Here is a 24,152-nt window from a genome sequence, read left to right as displayed (position 1 = left end):
GCCCATCTGTGTCGTCTCTTACTGTGCCGGCTCCTGTGCCCTCGCAGCATGACCACTTTCGCAGACACGTGGTGGAAACTCAGTGAACCAGGGGGGTCACCCAAACCACTCGGGGAGAACCAAGGCCCCTACATCAGCTAAGTCCCACCGGGGGCCAGCCTCTGGTACAAGGCCACATTTACTCCTGTTTATTTGTTTCTGTTCTGTTCCACACCACAAGCTCTCAGGGATGGGGTTTGGGGGGGGGGGGGGGGGTATAATACAGAGCTTAGCGTCATCACGTGGCTTTATTCTTATAAAGGGCTTATCTATGCTGCTGTACTTTCAGTCACCCCTGACATCTTATCTGTGACTTTCAATTCAGATGGACATTTCTGCATTCCTTTTCATTCTCAAAACACTTATTGGGGATGAGGCAGCAGTCCCAGTATGTTACACGTACAGCATTACTACATTTTATAAACATGCCATAAGCGTTGTTAAGCACACAAAGCTTCAATGACCCCCTCCAAAACAGTCTCCGAATTCCTGCCAAGCCAATTCCTGCTGCACTCTGAAGAGTTACATGGCTATGAAGCACCCACACAATCAAATGGACTGTACTACCTCTCGTTCCTGAAGTACAACTGTTGAACTGACCATTGCTCAGTATGGTAAAGGCAGCAGTGTGGCGTATTCCAAAGTTTGTCGGTTCAGTTGTCAGACGGGGAATTCCTGTTATATCTTTGGCCATAGTACTTAACCAAAATTGCCTAAGTTGTGATGACAACCTTTCCTTTGGTCATTCTAAGGAATTTTGAATGTGATCATTCAACAACAGGAAAATAATCACCTCAAACCTTTTCATTCTTTTTTCCATCACATTATAACTTGTTGGTATTCTGCTCTATGTTCATCAGTCATATTAGTGGAAAAATCAAGGTTGCACCAAAGACAAATCAATGCAGTATTTACATAAAGGCAAAAGGTACGCCACAGATTTTCCAGACTGTCCTTAAGTCAAATAAACAGTGATAAAAATTCCACTGATTTGCTTAGGAAAATCCTGCCAAATTCGGGCTTTCACTATTTGCCTTTGAGTAACTTCAGTGAGTCACGCTTGAATCCAGCCAATTCAAGAAAGCCAATAAATATTCCATCAGAGATTTCAATTATGGATCTAAATACTAATAAACTCCTCTAAATACTGAAAAAGAACAGCCCTGGTGCAAAAGTGGGAGGCAACAAAAGTGAGCTAGTGTCACTCCAACCCACAGGTTCACCATAAAGTGTCAATTTTCATAATTTTCAGAGCCTTTTGTCAATGCATTTATAATAACTGTTCTCAGCTTCCTTACAGACTTGCCATTAATGTCTGATGAGAATGTTCACGTGCACTCCCATTTTATATCACAGTAAATTGCTCTTCTCTGTCCTTAAAGACTCGGAAGCCGAGTCTCTGGTTTGTCTCATGGCATCGGCCTTTGACGCGAAACAGAATCAGCCTCGACAAGGTACCTCGTCCTGTCGTTTTAGCACAAGTGCTTAAAGATGCATTCATCTCAGCAACGGACAGACACTGGGCAACAGAGAAGGTTTAACAGGACCCCTGCTGGATCGAGCTGACCCGTATAGAGTTGAATATCCAAACACAGCTAACTGAAGAGGAAATGCAGCAGCTCTGTAAGAATGCTGAAGAAGGACTGAGTCAGAGAGGTCTCACTGAAGTACCACCCATATGTGACAGGCACCAGTTGCACCCATAGCTGACTTCTACGAGCACGCAGTACGAAACTTGAACAGGCAGAGAGAGGAGGAGGTCAGATCAGCACAAAAAACATGAACTCTACAAACTTCACAAAGGGTAATAACACAAAAAACTGAGCCTTGATTTGAAGTATTTTAAACATATTTGTTAGGATAATTATTAAAAGTACAGCTGCAACAACAGAAGTAGTTTAACAGTTTAACATTTAATTTAAAACATAAGGTGATATAAAAAAATCACACAGTATACTGGTGGAGTACTGACAGATCACAGAAAAAGTGTTATTCACTTGGATATCACCCATGCCCACAGTTTGAACACTTTGGTTAGCCTGACTTGATGACAAACTACTCTAAAAATTACTCCACAAATGGTGATCTAGATCCTTCACACTGTGTTTGGTCCTGGGATTTACCTGAGTACTCATCTGTGCAGGAGGACCACAGCACAGTAGGAAGATAAAGCAATCAAGAACAAAACCCCACCCATCTCTGCAGAAGCCCAGCAATATCAAAGCAAGACCAAACTCATTACCTGTAGCTCCCTGAGAAAGAGGACGACAGGCCCAGTTAATCTATACAACACAGGGAGAACACAGCTCCAGATGTGAGAGGCAACAGCAGACATGGTAGTGCTGGAAACAAGATGCTGATGTGGTGAGGCTTTGTTTAGACTAGCACAAGGCAGTGAATGGGAAGGACACAAACTCAGGCGAAGCTAATTTGCTTTCAAACTGAGGGGAAAAAAACTAAAACCATGCAAATGCTGGCAAAGCTCTGTGTGCATGAACCTTTTGAGACGGCCATTCCCCTCGCCTGTCCTCACATATGGCTGCCTAGTGCAGCGGTTTGACCATCCATCACCAGAGCCCTATGGGATGCAAATCAAGTCCTCTCTCGAGTACAAATCCCAGCATGCTCTGGTGAAATCCCCAACACAGTGGAAATGAGGGGAGACCACGAGAAACACACGCTGCCAAGAAGAATTAACAATCGAGACAAAGAGATGCAGTGACAGGTGGATAGGGGGATCAGAACTGTATATGTCATTGCAACATTAAACAGCGTGCCTGATTTTATAGCAAATGATAGTACTTAGGAGGTGTTGTTTGGATATGTATCACTTCTGTTTTCTTTCAGCCGCATCCCCAGTGTCATTAAAAGTGGTCTGTTCTCTCACACTGGAGCATTCACATTTGGTTTACATTTACATTTAGTTGGTTATCAGACTCTCTTATCCAGAGCACCTTACATCGTTTACAGTTTCTACATGTTATCCATTCATACAGCCAGGTATTTACTGAAGCAATTCTGGGATAAGGGCCTTGTCCAAGGGTACAACAGCAGCACATCAAGCAGGGAACTGAACCAGCAACTTTAGGGTTATGAGCCCTGCTCCTTACCACTGTACCAGACCATTAATTATTTCATCATTAAAGTGTTAACAGTTAACAATAAGAAACATTGAATCTTAATGCCCACCCTAATTCTGCTGGTATAATGTAAAGGGCATGCAAAGGCTTTCTAAGTGCTTCATTGATTGAGGTTTTGAATACCTGCTGGCACATTAAAATGTTTAAATTGCCTTCATGGACTATGATGGCCCATGTATGTAACTGTTTAGTGTGTTGCTAATATTAACATTACTATTCTGGAGAGCTGGAAGAGATTTGATATCCTTTTTTGGGAGGAGATGTGTATGGCATATTGACCTGACGTCACTGAGATGATTTGTGTTTGAATGTCTTCCTTTCCCTGTGTCTGTTTGAAGACAGATCTCAGGTCCAGTATTACTGCCAGATGTTCCCTTGACTGAGTCTTACACTGCCCAGAGGAGCAATACTGTCTTGAATGTTGCTCCTGCCTTAATTGCTTTCATTACCATAGTCACATAACTGAACACTATAATCAGGGAATGCCCTGGCACTCCTCTTCTTCTGATTGTGCTGCACTAAAATCCTGAAGCAGGAAATTCATCAAGACTTGTTTGATTTCAAAACATTCAATCTATTTAAAAAGCTTTAAGGTTGTGATCAAAATGCTAGGTGGATAAAAATGGGTCGTTGGATTCTCGAACATCAATGGAGCGGTACAAGTCAAGTCATTTGAAGGCGTTTAAAGAGCCATGTACAACATGAACACTTTAAAGATCAGTGTATCAACAAGACAACGAGGTAATATGCAACTGCTCAGTTGTGGAGCTAGAAACTGAATGTTCTATGGCCTCACCACTTCTCCTTAACATTGACTAACAAATAATGTGTTTTTCAACAAAAAAAATATTTATATAATAATGTAATGTAATATTTCTTTGTGAGTCAAAATCAAGCCCTATGTCTAATGGCAGTCAGCAGCATGTCAATACCATTCCAGCACAGAAATGAAAATTACTGCAAGAAAAGAAGCACTGTAAGGCTGAATCAAATCTGCCGAGTCATCACATGACATGAAATAACAAATTACTAGCGGACACATACATTATTGTACAATAAAAAAAGTGGATTGGGTCACCATAATCCATGAAAATGTGCATGTCAAAATCCTTCTGCGTGACTTCTGAAATGCAGACATCATTTGAGAGATGCTCTCTATCAATGAGGCTCTTCATTCAGAGAGGTGTCACAGTGTGATCAATCAGTGGGTCAAAGGTGAGGAAAATGACTCAGAGTTTCCTGGAACTGGGGCCTGGAATTGAAACAAGTGAACCTGGCACAAACCAACACAGGGATACAGGATAGAGGTACTGGGTATCCGTGGCAACCATGTACCTACTATTATGCTCATTTTACACATTTCTAATTTCTCTCCCAAAAAAAGTTAATTATTTGTATGCTAGTAAATTCTAATATTATTATGTTTTCAGTATGTAAGTTCTAAAAACCATAATAATACATCTAACTTCAAAAATAACCATGTGAACATACAGTATATCCAATAGATATGGTAATTAGTGATCACGTCAACACATATCCAACATAGTGGCACACAATCAAACTGTAAGTTGTTACTTTTGAAAACTGCATTGCAGTCAGACTGGCTATTCTGTATTTATGCCAATTTGAGCCATGTTCCAGATTATCTGTGCATCTTTTACTCATGACGACTCACTGTAACTACAGATATGTGGTGTATGAAGATAATTAAAGTGCCACTATCATTTGACACACAGCACAAGCAAGTAAGAGTATGTGCAAGCAAGGGTAAGATAAAAGGTGACTGGATTCATATCTGCTGCTGCTTAGAGCAACCGGCACCATCTAAAACCACAATAGTTTCCTACTATAGTCTCATTGTGTAGTGCACTCCTGGAAACCATCGCTCATGTATTTCACCATGTGAACAGACTTTCAGATTTTCTCTCACTGTCACGATATCCTACCACAGCATGGTTCATTTTGTTTCACTTGAATTCAGGGCCATGGACTTTTTGAGAAGCTTTTTTTTTTTTTTTTTACAATACCCTGTGTTCTTTGTCTTTCCACCCTTAGTGACCCGTGAGTAGGTGGCTTACGGCCATCTCAATGAACCTGAATCAGATGTTTGCAGGAAAATACAGCTATGTGACTGTACATTAGCCACAGTGTCTGTTACAGTAATGGGAATGACAAACTAACTACATAACACAGTGACAGATCCATTTCATTGTTATGACAAGGCACCATCTGAATGTTCCATTAGTGTTCTTTTCTGGAATGGCTTTTTGATTCTTTCTGTTGCCATTATCTTCATTTGTACTAAGCTGTGCAACAAATTATGAAATACTGCAATGTCTATAAGTAGACATACTGTACCTTTGTTCTTTGTTGTATAAAATTGTGTTTCCTCTGACTTTACTACTATTTAGAAAAGGTTAAGGTCTGATGTAAAGATTTCTATCACTATGAAGCTTTTAAGTTCCTCATTTTTAAAATGCCATTTAAACACCCTGAACAGACAATGAAACAATTTAATAGGAGTGATTAGTGTCTTCCAGGCCCACATAGGGATACATACATACAGCAATATCATTATGCCTGTATGTGAGATACAGCTAATTTCTTCTAAACTGATACAGGCATACTCAGTCCTCACACAGTATGTATTAACCTTACTCATCCAACGTTATCATCATCTTAAACACATCACCACTTTCAGCAGAAACCAGCCCAGGATGGGAGAACATTTTCCATTGCTATACCAATTTGCTGATTAACACCTTGAAGATGTAACATTATGAGTTTCAAATAATTAATTTCAGATTTGTTCATTAAGAGAAACTAAACACAGCTTTAATGTTCCATGTGTTCCACTGCGACAAAGCAGTCAGAGAGAGACATGTTTGGTGACACGGTCCAAGAAGCCAACAGAAGCGTTCCATTCTTCTTGGCCGACACCGTTGTACGTGTCCACTATCAATAGCCCTTACGGTTCTTAAATTAGGGCCGGAAGAGGTAGTGCCATATCGTAGGGAGTGCACGAAAACCTCAGTGTGCCGTGCCATTGTTCTGATAAAAATGCCGCTTTCTATATTGAGCAGGAGGAAAGGGATGCCGCACTTTTAAAGCGACTCCTTAACCTCACTGGTGTTGTTAAAGTTTCCACTGAGCGCCGAGGGAGGAAGTGGTTTTTAACCCCTCGAGAGGAACCTCTCTGAGACAGGAAAGCGGCAGCGCTCGGCGACAGTATTTTCCACATCTGCGACCTGTAGTAAAGTCAGCAAATGAACACAGAGATAAAGAGGGCAAAGGCTTGCACCATGGATTGGCTAATAAGGCGCTGTGTCTACGTGCAGGTGGTGGTTGTCCTGTATATATTCCGTGTTCATTTAGGTTTCAAAAACACCTGTGTGCACATCTCTCGGTTATTGACAGGGGTGAAAAACACTGAAACCAAAAACCCACTTTCACCTTGAAAAATCCCCACTTCAGCCCTGGTGAAAGAAAATAACCTGTACGACAACCCTGAGTCCTAATTTTCCACCCTAAATACACATTTGAGTATTCCACTCAAGTTCAGACATTGCCAAGCTTTCTAACCGTGCTGTCCTGCTGAGAAACAAAGGTACCTTTGAGGAGAAATGACTTAGTGGCATTAACTGCTGTGTGGCCTCCTTCAGAACTCCCCTCGCATACAAAAACAAGCAATTTCAGAGACTGACAAAATATCTCACCACAGGCAAATATGTGTAACCTCAAATAATCATGTTAATTTTTAAATAAAATCATTAACAATTTTATTCAAGAACATGCCTTACTAAAGGATTGGATGACTCTACCCCCAACCCCCATTTAAATGCATCCACTTCATACACTTGACACTGCCACCCCAGAGGTCTGCAGGGTTTTCTGGACCACTTTGGCACCAGTATGTAGCAAGAAGACCACCTCAGCGAGGAAGGTTGAGGGCCTGCAGATCAGAGGAATATTAAATCCTCACAGGTATGTAAGACCTGTAAGAGTGAAACCGACAGGAAGTTTTCTTTCATTCATCCACTGTTCGTATGGACTTTCCCACAGTTCTCACAGACAGCCGAAGCGAGAAAGAGCTGCTCTCAGAGATGCCATGAGGAGAAAGGTTGAGAGGAGAGAGAGATGAGAGAAGGAGAGTGATGATAGAGAGAGATAATGTGCACGTGGGTGACATTTGTCAGAACAACACTTATATAGGTGCATCTTAGATATTTCAAGGAAGCCATGAAAACACAGCAAAATCAACAAGACAATGGATTTTACCACACCGTGTTTCTGAAACTGGGATGATGGGAAATTTATTCTGAAGCAAAGCCTGCAGTCATGGCCATAGCTCAAAAAATATCAGGAACAAATACAGGTTATGTGTTTACATGAAATTATATGTGTTTGCACATGCATGCAATATATGTATTACATATGTATATGTGTGTCTATGTATACAGTGTTTACTATGTACAGCATGCACATATAAATGGCAACAAGTTAAAACTGAAGAAAACAAGTGACTTCAGAATGCAAATGCTGTTCCGCAAAGAGCCGTAGTAAACAAAAACAGATTAAGAGTTCACCGGTAGTTTCCCTCCAGCAGCTCACTATCTGTGTTTCTGCAGTGCAATGGGTCTGCCTCTGAAAAAAAAAGTACACTTCCTGTCTCATGCATATGAAACGGCTCCCTCCACCAGCTCTGCTCACTCAGACACAGAGCCCCAGCTGTTTGAACCAGGCCTCGCTTGACGTCAGCTGGTCTCCTGGCAACCGTCTACCACAGGGGTGTTACATTTTCCATTGCTCTGCGCCTTCAGATTCTCTAAGTAAAGAATGCTCACTTTTGGGGTGAAAACACAACTCTCACTTGCTATGGAGGAAGAAAAAAAGAAGCTATACACAGAAATAGAACTGTCAATTCACAGCATGCTAGGTGAGAGGATTAAGAAAAGCCCCTGTGTCACCATTACAACAGTAATTGGAAACGCCTAGTACGTCACTTGTCTCGTTGTCATGCAGTTAATGTCAAGGCCCTGGGGGAAAGTGTCACCTGTTCATTAATTTAATTAATGGTATAATTAGCTCATTAATGACTTACCATCATGTGAAATGAATATAAGAAGGGACGCGAGTTTATTCTGCTGCTAATCCTCTTAGCAATAATGGCATGCAAAGATTAATTCCATATGACTGACAAGAATATGAGCACGTCCATTTAGCAGTACATGCTTTTCTTAAATGCTTAGCCTTAATCCTGTTAGAAGGCTTCCCCGTTTTCGCAGACAACAGTTTAACTTCCTCGACAATCTTTCAACAAGAGAGGAGCTTGTGCTATCTGAGGTCATTACTATATCATGTTTGGGCAGGCAAGCGTCACACAAAAATATTTTTGCCCTGCAAACCATCTTAGCCCACCTCTTTCATGCCTTCAGCTCAAAGCTGTAAGAAATGACTCTCAAGCATAAATGTGAAACATGTATGCCATTTGGGCACAGAGAATTTGATTCCTCTAAACAGTGTTTAATGCTGTGTTCAAGTCACAGAGAAAGGTTCGTTAAGCCTCTCCTACGGGCACATGTTCCAACCTCCACGGCAAATCTTGCACACACAAACTCCCCCATCCACACAGTGCAAACTCCCTCAGACACTGCATGTGGGCCGTATAAAGCTGCACATGTTAACTATGTTCACCCCATGTTTTATTATGCCTTTTATACAGCACCAAGGTCACCACACAGTGGGCAGTGACAGACACAAAAATGAATATACGACAATACACAACATGACAATCTACTACAAAGACATGTTTTTGCAAATCCATGCTTGGTAATGTGAATACAAGACAGCCAATTTGCTTTTGGCAACAAATATTATTCGCTGATTTTTAAGTCCTTGACAGAATATGCCACAGAACATCTCTGCTTTTTACATCAATAATATTTCCCACAAGGTACAGCTTTACTATGTTGTTTATGGACAGCTGTTACAGTATTCAATGTATTCTGTGATATTTTAAGGCGTACATGAGAGGATCATTGCTCTTTATGTGGAGATTAAAGAGATAGAGTTGTTTTTTTCTTCAGTTCTTAGGTGAGAATTTTATCTGGTAAGTGTGTCTGGTATGCACAATGCCAGGAATAAAATAGTATTTACCAGCGCTGTGCTTACAAGGTGCATTTCAATGTATGACTAAAGGGAAATTGAACAACAGACAGATGTGTTTCGATTTACGGGCATAAAGCTATACCAAAGTACATAAATAGAAAACAAGACCATACAATGCATAGGTCACTGGGTTCGGAGCACTATTTCCACTAAAAGGAGAATTTCAAGATGTGCAAGAGCTTGGGGGTCGGGGACAAAATAGTTACTGATATCAGCTTCCTGGCAACTTTACTGCAACAAACAAGTGTCTGAACAATGGAGCTCAGCATTGTGGCCGCGATAAAGACGCCCTCGTCCTCAACAACATCCTGTCCATTCTAATAGCAAAAGGAAGATCCCATCAGTCAAAGGCCACATCGCCTGCGCCCATATGCCGGTGTCACCGCCTGACTGGAATCAACACAAATAACTTCCAGCAAAACAAAAATGACCAGCTGCTGGACTCACAGCAAGATAAACCTCTCACAGCAACAAAACAGTACGAATCAGGAAATAAGAGGGATGCCCAAACAAATGCTAGGAGGAAGTGATGAAAGGCAGAGACTTGAGGTTTAAAAAATATCATAGAGGATTATGAAGAAGCCTGAGAAAAAACAGAATGCGAAGGGCTAATGGATTTTCTGCAGACTTTTGTTTAAGAAATAAATCACTTGTTTGGGTAAGACAATACACGTACGCCAGACTTGTTTTTCATTGCATGGCTGAGTGTGTGCATGAGTTTAATTTTTTTTCACATTTACTGCCTTACAGGGCATCCTCTTCGTATCTGCAGAAAAAAAAAGTATACCGCAGAGTTGTCTGCAGCAGGTTTCCTAGTGCATCACCGCGGGCTGCTGTTGTTATTAGGTCTTACGCCAGGTTACCACAGATCTGCAGTGCAAAGATGCACTCTCTCTGCCTCTCTCTCTCTCTTTCTCTCTCTGCAGCTCGAAGGCACTCTCTCTTGCACCTGGGGCACTTCCCTCATCTGATTAACACAGGAAAAGGAGACACCATTAAATGATTTCAGTGCTCTGCCATTAGGCAGGGGGTTGCAGAAAGGTCTCACTCAAAAATAGGCTCACCTTTGCTTTTCTTGACAAAGTAAAAAGAGCCATTACAACACAGAGCTTCACAGAATATTCTGTCAGACTGTACGACCAAACCATGTTGGCTGAAATGCAGTTATTCAAAAATACTCTTATTTCTTATTTGAACTACAACTTATTGCAATATGCATGATTCGTATTGTGTCTACCCAGAAGGCAATTCTTCACCTATTACAAAATGATAGGAAAGTTGATTCATTATTCATAATACAGATTCATTATTCAGAGTATTCAGAGGTCAGCGCAGTGCCTGGCTTCAAACAGCAAAAAAGTAGCTGCGTCTCTCCAGTGTTCCTGCTCACAGATGGAACACCCTAACAAATGTGTAAAGACTAGCTAGATGCACCAAACATTCATGGGTCGGGCAGCTTGTACAAGGTTGCCTTTTAGAACACATATCTCTCTGGTATCCAATGTTAATGTACCTACACAGGGACATTCCAGCGGACTGTTAAGGAAGCAAAGCAACAGAAATCCTGTTTGTCTCTCAGGGATGTTTGAAGGCAATGCCTTCCCAACACCTCACCCTGTGTGCTCCACCAAGATGCTCAGGAGGAGAGCAAAATTCTCTGTTAAGCTCAGCTCATTAGCTCAGGCCACCACAAATATCCCTCCCTTTTTTCTTTCTTTCCATGCCACATTCATACTGCTTTCATTTTGGTCTGAGTAAGTATTGAGGCTCACATTTAAACTGGTCTCAGATGTAATTAAAGTTAATGTTAGCTGGTATACTGTTCAGTTGTGTAACAATGACATAAGGTTATGCATATGGTTATGTGGGAGGTTATGCATATGGTTCACAGCTGTGCATTATGAAAAGCCAAACCAAGAAGATTTTAACAGAGGAAGAAAATGTTCTGGGAAATAATTTACTCTTTCTGTGAATGTTAAATATGCAGAATACATATAGACAACTAGACCCATTAGTAATTAAATTTCCAATATACAATAGTCTAAGTGACGCCGTATTAAAAGAGACTCATTTGCCTGGCAGACATCCTCATCCAGGGCCAATTACATGGCTTTGATTTTTCATATTATCAAATTTATACAACTGGGTATCTACTGAGGCAACTCTGGATGAGAACCGTCTCAAGGGTACGACATTAGTGCTTTACCCTGCAATCAATTTACAACCCTCAGGTCACTAGTCCTGCTCAATAATTGCTGCTACAGTGCAGCAAATCCTGATTTACTGTAACACGATGACCTATCCATTAATCCAAGAATAAAAAAATATCTCAAATCGTCATTTGTTTCCTGTTAGCATATTTGTCTCCTGAACTGCTATGTGATTTCCAAGGCAGTCCCAGGTTTTGTTTTTAAACCAAGCCAGAAAGAAAATGGAAAGCCAGCACAGAGAAACCATACACTGGAAGTAGAGTGTGAGGGCTGGCACCGTGGCACGCCATGTGGGCTTGGAACCACAGTCATCCCAGGTGAGTGCTCTCAATGAGGAATGGTGTGGTGAATGTGGACAAGGCTGAATATAGAAAGCACAGGACGTCCACATCAAAGTACGCGTCTTGCCTCATGCAACATCCTCTGGGTTTCTGGTAACCGAGGAAACAGAGGTGCCGACATTACATTTAGTGAGTTACCAATAAGTTTATAATGGCAGGTGAAATGAGGCTTTTTAATTATGTGCACACCTCAGTTTCCTCAGGTATGCATATTATGTTCAGTAAGCAGCCCATATGTTCTTGGGTGGGTGAAATAAGGTTGTTTTACTCAATACTCCATCCTCTCATCCAGAACCACAGCTTATTCATTTTAAATCAGTGCATAGAGCTGACACTATTCTGCTAAAACATTTTATGTGAAGATTGCATCCAATTCCTTTGGTATGTTGTGTAATAAAGCTGTTATTGGCATTACTTTACATATGTACATGTAGGTATGTACATGTAAGCATTAAGAGTACCCCTTTTCTCTTTTATTTGTTTAATCACACTGTACTACTCCCAGCCAGTTTGTATATGGCTAACATGAGATTTCTATACAGCTGTTTTTTGCTTTAAAACATTTTAAGACAATATAAAAGTAGTTCACAAAAAAAGAAAGACTCCCTCCCTTCAGACTAAAAAATGTTACTTTCAACCAACTGTGAGGACAACTGGATGATAAAAGCATCTGTTAAACAAGGCAATAGACATTACCCATCCATAATATTTTTTTTTAATCCACATTTTGGCTTGGATCTTGTACAGTCTAAAAACACACGCAGAGTATTCCTAATTCTCCTCATGTTTACTCATCTTATAGGTTTTTGAACGACTGGGGTGGGGGTGTTTTGTGTGAGAACCTAGCCGCTGCCAGAGAAGGAATGGAAAACAAACTGTGAAAAGCTAGGAAAGAATTCCTCTGAACTGGCAAATTGTACAGCAGTGATGAACAGTCTAAAAAAGGCCTTGGGATGGGGCGGCGAGCAGGGGGGCAGGGGGGATTGACATAGTCAGCCTTGGCAGAAAATACCTCCCCTGTAAAGAGCTGAAAGAGTCAGGGCGAGACAGAAGGAAGAACAGTCAGTGGAAAAAAGAGTGGAAAGTTCAATGACATCTAAAATCTTGCTTTTTTTGTATGTCAGTTGTTGAACTACGAGTCCATGTTTTGATACTTAGTAAAAAGCACTGAAATGCATTTTTTTTTTTTTCTCTGTTCTATTTTTTCCTGTTAACTGCAGTTAATAGAAAGTAATCCCTCCCCACCCACCACCCGTAAAAAGCAAATTCCAACACACAACAAAGCCTATTGGACAAAGTAATCATTCTTCCAGAAGTGCACTTGGCAAATAACTGGTGTAGGCATTATAAGCAGAATTACATCAACATACCTGAATAAGTTACAAAAATTATTGAATTAAATTTCCAGCTGCTTTTAGCATTGCATCTAAGTTCATCTCTTCCATTTAGTACTTTGCATGGTTCACTCTAGCAGCTTGATATAGAATATATTAAACCTCTCTTTTCATTGACGTGGTTATTTCAACATACCTCCAATTGCACATTACAGTTGTAATTCCAAAACTGAGGCTTGCAAGCTCAAAGACAAACATACCCTTTGATATACTGAAAGCACTGCACTCCTGTTGGGCTTCTAAAACAATATTGCACAACTACGAAGGACTTCTTATGACCCAACCAACACCTATTTCTCTCATATACTGACTTCAATACACTTCCAAATAGAAATTACTATAGTGACATTCTTAAACAGGAATTTGTAGTCCATTCAACTTGATGTTTATACATTAATATTTCTGAGCTGTCATTAAAAGCAGATAAAAACACATTCATCACTGGTTTAATTCAAATCTCTTTCTCAATTCAACATGTTACCAACAGTTGTGATTTCTTTACAATGAAGAGCCCAACTCCCTGTTCTCTGGCATTTTTAGTTTTCTTGACTCAACAATTTGAAAGACATTCTCAAATACGATCATTCATCTGCACCATAGGTCTGTGGGTGTAATAAACTGGCTGTGTCTAGTAATAGGTTGTCCGTAATGCAGTTGTTAAGGTCTCCAATTTACAGCTCACCTTGGGAAATGACTATACATTGCTCAGGCTACAGGGCCCCTCTGTGTCAGAATTCCCATTGCACCATGGGAAATCCTAGCATAAACTAGAAATAGTGTTCTTGGCTACAGCAGACACGGCAAAGCCTTTTTAATGCAAATCAGCTGCAGTCTTAAACCGGCCTCTAAAAACAGCAGAGCTCCATCCACTTTAGCCAAGACTGGCTAGTTGCATTTGTATATTTGTACATTTGTTCTGCTGGTGATCATCAGGGTGTGCTTTCTGTATTTTAATGTTCTCATGTTCTCACAGGCATCACATGAGTATCCTGGTATCTTCAGCGGCGCGAGGGCCACAGTCTTTCAAGTTTTCCATTTCAGGCTGATGTTTGACTGCCTTTTTGACATAACAGACGCCTCTGTGATAGTAACCTCATGTGAGCACGTATCGTCTGTTAAAATTTAAAAAGTGGCAATATACCAGGGCAGTATCAGATGCCCAGAAAACTGTAGACATCCTTTTCAGACAATGGTGGCTTCTTTCTTAACAGCCAAGGCTTCTATTTTTGCTACTGACCCCCAAACAGAGATTCATGATAATGTTACATGTCTACACTATAGCCCTTTTTCCACTGTAAGACCAAGATCCGGAGACAAAGCTGGTTCAGCATGAATGCTTTTCCATTGCATTACCCATAACCAAAGCTGTCACATTACCACACATGATATCACACTCAAATGCTAGCATTTTCCCAGATCCAGACAGCTGTCAAGAGTTTGTCTTAAGACCAAGGCTGCTGCCCTACTCCAGATTAATCTAGTTACTTATATCAGTTTTTTGTGACCATTGATGGAAGATGCTGCTCTCTCCCTTCCGCATTTTTCTTTTTGTTTTTTAGCCCTGGCGCCAATGATAACAAAAGTTACGCAGCTTGCTAATTCCTCCCACAGCTTGCTTGTAAGTAGGCCAGCATCAGTAAGGCCAGCAGGCTGATACAGGACGGCACAACAAAAAAACATCATGAAAATCCACTCAGATCCAAAACTAAGTCACTCTCATTTCAGCTCCGCAGAGGAACAGGTGCCACAGTCCCAAAGACCTTACTTGTAAAGTTTTATGTAGTTTGTAGATTGTTCAACCATAGATGGAAAGGTCATTCAGGAGTGTGCTCGTTTTTAGTACGGGGCAGAAAAGGATTGCATTACTGGTCATGGCATTCATGTGACGATAATGCACAGATCAATCAGACAGACCACATCTGTCTGTTGTTTGAGTGAAACTGACTCACTTTCTTGGCAAACTCATTATATTCACGTCTCATGAGCTGGTTTCTTTGAAAGTACTCAAAAACAGCCCTACCGAAAATGTATTGCTAATCAGAATCAAACAGCCAAAATCAAAAGTCCTTCTTCTGTGAATATTTACCATTAAAATCAAGAAACACAGAATCACACTACATTTGTAGTTGGAATTCTAAAGAACTGACAAAAAACTGAGCAGAAACACAACCAGCCACTACCTTTAGTCAAGCTCAAATCAAGTTGAATCAAAGTCACACATTAATCGCTGCACTTGGGAGAATAATAAGAGTTGCAATCATGTCTGCCAACCGTGAACATGTTTTATTGGTCGTCACAAGGATTAATACAATATCGTAAAAATAAACAGATGCATTTATTGCAAATTAATTCCTACAGACAAGAGTGATGTGTGATATACTGTACCTGCCTATGTTTTCCTAGAGGACACTCTGCACTAGTATCTTTTCCTCACTACATCTTGCAAAATACATCATGTTTTATTTTGTGTTCTGATTTATGTCAAGAAATTATACATTTCATTCATGTATGTTCATATCCTTTTATACACATAAATGAATCATTTAATAATGTACTTAAATTGATATCCTCTATGTGTTGCATTATGTCAGATAGTAATTATTCACATACAAACAATTTCAAAGTCAGAGAAGACTAAAACATATGGATTTGTTCTTCAATATTGTTTTTGTTGAACATTCTAATACTTGCAACTTATCTAAAATCATATTACATGAGCAACACAGCCAGGTGCGTCACCTTTGAGCCATGCAAATAAAAAACAATCATTCAAAAGACTTTTAGTGAAGATCAGATTATCAGTTTATCAGTTTCACTATTACCATTTAATATGAATAAACAGTTTAGAAGTACTCATATAATCCTAAAGCAACTGAGTTGCCGCTGCCTCTCACGTTTTGTCAATGACTTTGCACCTTCATGCTCTGTGGCCAGTATTAACGGTTCATTCCAAAACACATACTGTACCTGGAACAGTTGATGCCAAAGCCCTAACTTTTGAACCAACATTTCTTTCAGACATAAGTACTCTCTCCATCACACAGATGCATGAGAGAAGAAACGTACAGGAGTATCTATAAGGTAGAACAAATGAACGTGATAACTACTTAAGTAATGAATGGAGGACTCACTGCTTTCTGCTGTGTCTGCAGGAATGCGGGGGACAGCCCCTCCCCACGCTCAGGATCACTGGAGATGTCGTCCTCAGACTCCTCCCAGGAGGAGGAGAAGCCCGTGGATGAGGCGGAGGAGGAGGACAGCTTCCTCAGGGCTCGGGTGGAGCTGGGGCTGGGCTGCATATCCATGCCCTCCCCGCCTCCCTCCATCCCGTGGTCGGTGACAATGACGGCGGGGATGTTCCCGACCTCGGGGCAGCTCCCCACACCAGCTTGGGACTGGGATTCCCTCAGCGTCCCTTCTTCAGCTGTCAGGCAGCTCTCGGACCCAAGCGCTGCCCCCGCTGTCTCGGCCAAGCTGCTGCCAACCCCCAGGGAGCTGGCAGAGCTACTGCTGCTAACCCCCAAGGAACTGGCAGACTGGCTGTTGCCAAGTCCCAGTGTACTGGTGGCTGAGCCATTGGTCCGGGTTCCCACTGTTTTGTTTGCATTCTGCCTGCTCTGTTCTGTATTTGGGTCACTCTTTTCCTTTCTGCAGGTTTCCGCCATGCCCTCCGAGCCACAACACCCCTTCCCGTTCTGCAGCTCCTTGGGGACACTAGGAAGGCAGTCTCTTGGGAGAGGGGAGAGCGCCCGAGCCCTGACCGCCTCCCGCACCGGCTCGCTGGACTCTGGGGCCAGGCCCGACCTTCGGGGCGCCCGGGGGCTGCGCTGGATCTCGGAGTTCTGCGCCTGGGTGCGGAGGCCTGAGATCTGAGCCTCAAACAGGCCCACTTTTTTGTTCACCTGCACGTTCTGTAGCTCCCGGTGGATCTGCGGCATCTGCACGGTGCGTTTGATCCGCCTCGGGCTCTGCTCACCGTAGGGCTCGCTGCCGTCGCTCAGCCCGCCCCTGCTGGGGCTGCCGCTGAGCCGGCGGACCCTGCTGCCCACGCTCACGCCCAGAAAGTCTGCGTGCCGGCTGGGGGAGCGAGCCCGGGGGCTGCTGGGCCTGGGAAAGACGAAAGAGGTGCTAGAGGATCCGGGACTCAAGCTGCCAGGGCTGTACTGGCCCCCGCCTACCAGGAGCTGGCAGTAGGTGGCTCGGTCCGGCACGGGCAACACTGGCCTCGCTGTCCGAGGGCTGCTGTCACTTTTCAGATTGTTGGTATTCATCATTATCAAACTGTTCAGGACATATGCAGCCATAATATCAGGCTGTCACTCTCCTGAGGGACTCCCATTTAGTCTAATCCTGCTTGCTCCAGTGGCCTTCGAACCCCGGCATGGTTTGGGGAGGTGGGAGGGAGGTGATATGTAAGGCAGACACTTGAAACTTGGCCGACTTAGATGGTGAAGTGGTGCGAGTGGAAGTCAGAAACCAGTTGACCCGTCTGAGCTATGCTAATGACAACATCTTCTTGATAAAAGCAGCTGCAGGAGAAAAAAACACTGTAGTCAGTTCAGTGATGGCTGGGATTTTACTATTTTTTTCAATGAAGCAATTCATGCTGGATATTACTTCTTGTCACATCTTGAATACACAGATTTATTTTTAGTATGTCTTACATATCCTCTTAATTGCGCAAACATGCCCTGATGAAGCCCCAGCACAGATTTCCCAACATTCCTTCTCAAAGCAAAGGGGATTTTTGGCCCCTTTGCCAGATATTATGTTCCATGCAACATTCCTCTGCAGCCTTTTCCTATGACTATCAGTAAGATACTCAGACACTGTTTATGTAACTAAACCATGAAATGTGCAAAAAGAATCCTCTTGGCCTCTGAGTTTTACTGTGTTCTAACCACCCAAGACAGAGAGACAAAAAACTAGATATTTTCCTTAGTGGATGGAAGATGAGTGACATTGCTTACAACTGTCCACAAAACACAAAGTCTGCAGTTTAAAAACTGTTGAAAGACTGGAGAATACCAGTAGTACTTTATCTTCATGATACCATAAGAGAGCATTATACCATTTTTGGTCACATATCAAGTTAAAAGAATTTATTACGTCTGTTGCCTTCTTTATACCTGATTTCTCTAACAAAACCAACAAGGTTATTTTTGTACAGAACACATTTACTCTTTTTAAAAATGATTTATTTTATTGTTTGGACATCTAATCTAGAGTTATTTACAGCGCTTACTCTGCAAGGGAGGTCCAGAACGTTAGTGGTTTTATGTGTTTTGTGAAAATGCATTGCCAGTATTAGATAGCATGACTTTTTATGTCTATGTTTCCGTAAGGCAGAATAAGTATTATTAGCATAATAAGGCCAGCCACCCTGAGCAAACATCAGTTAGTAATACCAAATGTATGTCATGCAAAGAGCTTGGGAACCATGAAGTAGAACAAACATACACATATGAGCATAAAACTATTCATGATGAAAATTTAAATTCTTCATTTGACAGACCTAGGGAGAGAGATTCCCCCAATTAAAATGAGAAAACTAGACTATTGAAACATTTCCAGAGTGAAACAAGAAAACAGATGAAGAAACCTATCCTCAAAAAATGTCATTAAGGCTAAAATATGCATGAAATCTGAGCAAGTGAGCTAGAAGACGTAATGGATTTTATGCTGAGGAAGAGGGTCAGTGCAACAGAGTTTGACTGGCAAACAAAAGCACCTTCTTTCAATGATGACATTATTCACAGAACAAAGGAATCCTAGGAGCCCTTTTCTGTTCTGTTTCCAAACAGAAGATTTAAAATAGCCTTTCTGTCTTTCGCCGAATGTCTTTTCGCATACGGAGTGCGTACGGGAGGAAGAGCATGAACTCAGCGTGAATACAAACACTTCAGGGGGGAAAAATCATTAAAGAATCCACCTCTACAGTGAAGACTGTTGAAGCTGCCTCTTGAGAGAGGAAGCAGTTATCCTGGCCTTGAGTGATGGCACTTCCAAACAGCCTTAGACCCAGTCTGTAGGGGGAAGGGACACAGGAGATGCAAGAGGCCACTGTAAAGTGGCCCACTTCTGAACTAAAACCCTGCATGATGAGAACACTGCTCTACCCCGGCCTGGTTTTGAGGGACATGCTGAGTTCTGATCTGTCCTCCACCTGTCAAAATTCAGGTAAATGATACCTCAGTTCTCAGTGGTGGGAGCTCTTAAGCTGCAACTGTTTCCATGAAGCCAGAGCCACTGCTTCAGTTGGTGAAATAAAGACAGCACTATTGAACTCTGTGGACCAACATCCCAGGTACTCTAAAAGTGGAGTGGATCCACAGACAAGATAGAGACTTACCACCTTGTCTGTGCATGTTATGCAGTTCATTTCAACCAGCACCAGGCACATGAAAGTGACCAATCCACTTTCCTTCTCTTTCCCGCCTTTTCTCTTTTCATATCTTGCAATTTTCACCCCCAACTATTTCTCAAATATGCTACTGGTGACCAACAGGGCTATTGCATTTGCAAAGAGTCCTATTGTAAAGCTAAAAAAATTAATAAAAGAAAGCAGTTTGTGACTTTCTTTCTACATCACAACAGTAGAAAGAAGACTGAAGAATTAGTCCAATCAGTCATAATTTCTAAGAAGCAAACTTTTTTTTTAACCTTGATACATATACTTCAAAAACAGTATTCAGCAGTATGTAGTACAACAAGCCAATTTAATGGTAAAAATGTAAGGAATATTACATTTTACCATTGAGTTCCTTTTGATTCTAGATGCTTTCTGTGACAGATTTGATGCATCCTTTTGATCAGTAGCAAGAGAGAAGCCCTACATCATGTATGCCGCAACAAGAACTGGAAAGTTTTACTTTGCGCCCAAAAACCAACCATACCTGTTAAAAGACTACAAAGCACTTACAGTAAAATGTAATCCAGAGGCATGCAGCATCGCTATTTTTGTAGTCGAGCAATATTCTCAAAAGAGTGTCTAGTCATATTTTGTCATTTGAAAAAAAAACATAACAGTAAGGTCACGTAAATGGAATGCAAACGTTCCGAAGGAGGGCAAGAGGAATTGTGGATATAGGCGTACAGTGCTTAAGTCTTAATGGGTCGCAACCACGTGTGAATTTATCGCGTCAGTTTGAGGTATATGTACGATGTTTACACAGCCCACGTGGAGTATACTTAATATTAATATGCAGGAAAAATAAAATATGAGAAGAACTGACGTAGTAGTCCCAAGAAAGATATGTTTTCCCGATCGTGCGGAACCCACCGGTATAATCAATCCTCCTTATAACGCGTTTAGTAGACTGAGTTATGTGGTGCTTGAACAGAAACGGAGGAGATAATCAAATAAATGAACATAAGTATGAAAAATCCTCATTGAACGCAGGAGTTTCCACTTTCCATTAATTTAACTTGAAATACTGATTAAGTTAAACTTTTACTTTTGAACAGGAATAAACTAAAACGAAGAACAATACATACACACCCCAAATTACTATAACTACTACTACTATTATTATTATTATTGCTGCTGTTGTTGTTGTTATTATTATTGTTGTTGTTACCGTTGTTGTTGTTTTTGTCTGTGAAATTAACGTTGGCATTATTATTTTCATGAAAACGTTTCCAGGAGCTCTTCAGGCTGCAAGTTTCTCTTGTTGCCATTAGCTACAACATTAGTGTACCAGTGCCCCACAGAGAATTTTCCAGTGTAAGTTTTACTGTTATAATAGCGCTACATTCGGTGCTTTACACGATCATTTTACAGACTTAAGTTCCAACTTGTCAGACTGTATGAAGAAGTATCCTGACCAAGGTTAGATACCGTATACTTAAGTAAGATTTCCCAAGTATCTTTGTTAGAAAACTTTTTCAAAGCATAAATTCTTCGATATAATCCATAGGCTATCGTAGCATCAGTTTAGGTAGCGCATCTTACCTTATTCCAAAAGCAGAGAGGCTTTCCACACAGATCGGTCCCTGTCGAATCCTCACACACGATTGGAATACTAAGATATCTAAACACGGCTCAGTCTGGTCTTAACATCCAACGTCTGATCAACGGAGTATGAAAGCACGATCCGTCTCTCAGTTTCCGTAAAGGATCTAATCCTCGTAGAAGTTATGTTTTTGGTGTCCACATCTGCATATCCATACTCTGACTATATTGACCCGTTGTGTTCTTCAGCACTTAGCTGCAGCGTAGTACGCTTGTCTAATGTACAAAAAGCAGGAAGGAAGTTAGACTGTAAGGTTCAACTCAACGGAACAGGCAGTTTTCTGTCTATAGTATGGCACTGGGCAGAAGGGAGCGCTTCAAGAAAGAAAGAAAGAAAAAAAAGATTCCATTGCAAGTGTTAAGAGATACAGAACTGAACACATGTCAACCAAGACCAATGTGTGTCTGAGGCCAAAAATGTTCCACGCAGACCAAGGAAACTTGAGCTGCCTGCCATTAATTTAATTAATTTATATTATTTCATTACACAGCCGCAGAACTCAACGTTATTAGCACAATGGAAGGTCACATACAGTCGTGCAAAATCATTCTTTACCCCTCTTACAACATGATTGGTGAATATATAGCAAAAGCAGCTATGTGTTTAGTTTGTTCAAGTAACAGGGTGGAGCTCAGGTTTGGCTTTTTACTTGATGTGTATCTTTGACATTACCTAATTGATAGTAATTTGAATACTGATTCATTTTAAGAATGTCTTTTTTCTAGATAATATATATACATATATAGAAGAACGCGCTCTGAGCGTGTCGCTTGCCGTACGACTAAGCGTATCTGTTTGATTTGAACCGTGGGTGTTCTTCCAGGCTTCGTTTTTGTACTAATGTGTAATTGTAATGTGTCAAGGTCTTTCTGTAGCTCCTCAAGATATGCTGCCACTGGTCGACTGAAGCTCGTGAATTCAAGGCAAACTGATGGACACTTTACGCCCTTCAGTGTTTCTTTCAGCTGAACCAGTTCTGACTTCTGAGGTCGTAATGCTGTATACGTAAGGTGGCAATATTTTGGAGGCACTTTAACCAGTTAAAATTATTAAACGTTTGATCCCTTTTGCCACTTGTATCTGACTTGCATTGTTTTCCCAGCTGCAGCTGACAAAGAAGTAAAAATCCTGTTTAAACGTGTTTTGCGCTGTTTGCGTCCCCGAATACTCCCAGGGTTAAAAGGGTACAATATGACAAGTATGATTATGAACACATTATATTAACATGAATATTACATATATCCAGCCATACATCATACGTATTTGTATGATTCTGTATATTGGCAACTGATTTACAAAGATTATTTTTCCTTTTACTTCTGTTTTCTTTTTTACTTTTGTTTTTGTTGCCTGTTTTACTCATTAATTTAATCTAATTTTATAGACTGATAACTTCCTGCGGTTAAAAAAAAAAATAGAGCAGGCAGTAAACCACCAGGAAGCATGTCACCTGGCAGACTAAACCATGGATGGAAAATACAAACGATGGTGGCCTTCCTCATTTGAATAAGACTGACTGCCTGATAGGTAGTATGAAAATTAATTTTCCATGTCCCGTGATTGAGCCCAGATTGTAGCATGTCAGACGGGCTGAAAAAAAATGCAGTGAAACCGTCCGTGTTGACACTTGGCATTATCACCATCAATAAAACCCATTTTAAATGTTCATTGTCTTTTAAACTTCATAATTTAAGATGTGCTTTGCATGAACACATTAATGGCAAACGATAACTAAATAACACAGGGATGCTCATTTCAGTGAAAGTCTGAAAACATATTATATAGCTTTAGCTGAAGCAGATGTCAAAAATTACAGGTGCCCTGTATACATGGATGCATATGTTACTGATAGAAGGGTGTTTCAATTCGAATGACTCATAGCAATAAAGAAACAGGTTAGAAAGAGTTCTTAAATAATGTTGTGACACATGGTTTTGTGTTTGTGCCTAATGCAAGTATGGGGTTCACTCATATACATACATGCAATTGTAGTATGTCGGCATTGCTGTGGAAGCTTTACAAGTGTCATATTTACTTTTCAAGAAGCCATAAATGTTAGAGCATTAATCTTAGGTGTGTCTGTGATACTGCGCCTCTCACACGTGACCTTTATAATGCCTCAGAAGGAGAGATTCATGGAGTGAACTTTGAGACAATGGCTCACTGTGTTAAAAGACCACATGGAAAGATGATGGCATGGTGCACACAATCTGTTTTTAGTTTGGGTTCAACCTCTCATTGTGCACAGCAAACCTGGATAATGCTCAGAAAATAGAGATGCACAAGAAAATAGAGATATTTTTCTGTTGTTGGACATTTGGTGAAACATTTCTCTGGGAGATATTATCTTGGCCTTCTAAACAACAAAGACAAACAGGAAGGCCATTAATTCAGTTTCAGTTTTTGTGACAATCTGGAGGTCCAGTGAAGTAGGAAGTTCACCTTTTTCCATCACAGTGAGATCTTGTGACTGCAGCGATGCAGGAGTGAAGACAGGAATGGAGCAGACAAATAAAAAGTCCTACAGCAAATCACAGATGCAAGTTCTGTACAGTGACATCGGTTTCACACAGTGGAGGATGGCAACCACAATGTGTGGAGGCTGATATAGTTCAAAAATTGGAAGCCAGACAACAATTACCCTGAAAACATGAATGCTTACATATCTAATGCATGAGGAAGGAATAAGGAAAAATGAAAAAGCATATAAAGAATATAGACATGGTTTTGGAAAGGAAAAACTTTAGTAATGAAGTAGTGTCACACATGAAAATACAGCATACCGTATAGCTAACCTGAATAAAATAAAGAAATAAAAACTTTAACATGCTTACTAATGGTAATT

At 41.0% G+C, this 24,152-nt stretch overlaps 1 protein-coding gene across 1 annotated transcript in view; it reads right to left on the bottom strand.

Annotated features, from left to right (window-relative positions):
- itpkb (inositol-trisphosphate 3-kinase B) overlaps positions 1–21,560 on the bottom strand; it is a 31,774-nt gene extending 10,214 nt beyond the window's left edge. Inside the window, exons 1-2 of the mRNA XM_036550472.1 lie at positions 21,247–21,560; positions 16,424–17,821 (exon numbers count right to left, since the gene is read on the bottom strand). Of these exons, the coding sequence (XP_036406365.1) occupies positions 16,424–17,596 (1,173 nt within the window). The 5' untranslated portion in view covers positions 17,597–17,821; positions 21,247–21,560. The remainder of the gene's footprint in view (positions 1–16,423; positions 17,822–21,246) is intronic.
- Positions 21,561–24,152: the final 2,592 nt, after the last annotated feature.

Source organism: Megalops cyprinoides, chromosome 17 (genome assembly GCF_013368585.1).
Source record: "Megalops cyprinoides isolate fMegCyp1 chromosome 17, fMegCyp1.pri, whole genome shotgun sequence".
NCBI lineage: Eukaryota > Metazoa > Chordata > Actinopteri > Elopiformes > Megalopidae > Megalops > Megalops cyprinoides.
This window is presented reverse-complemented; position numbering and strand designations above follow the sequence as displayed.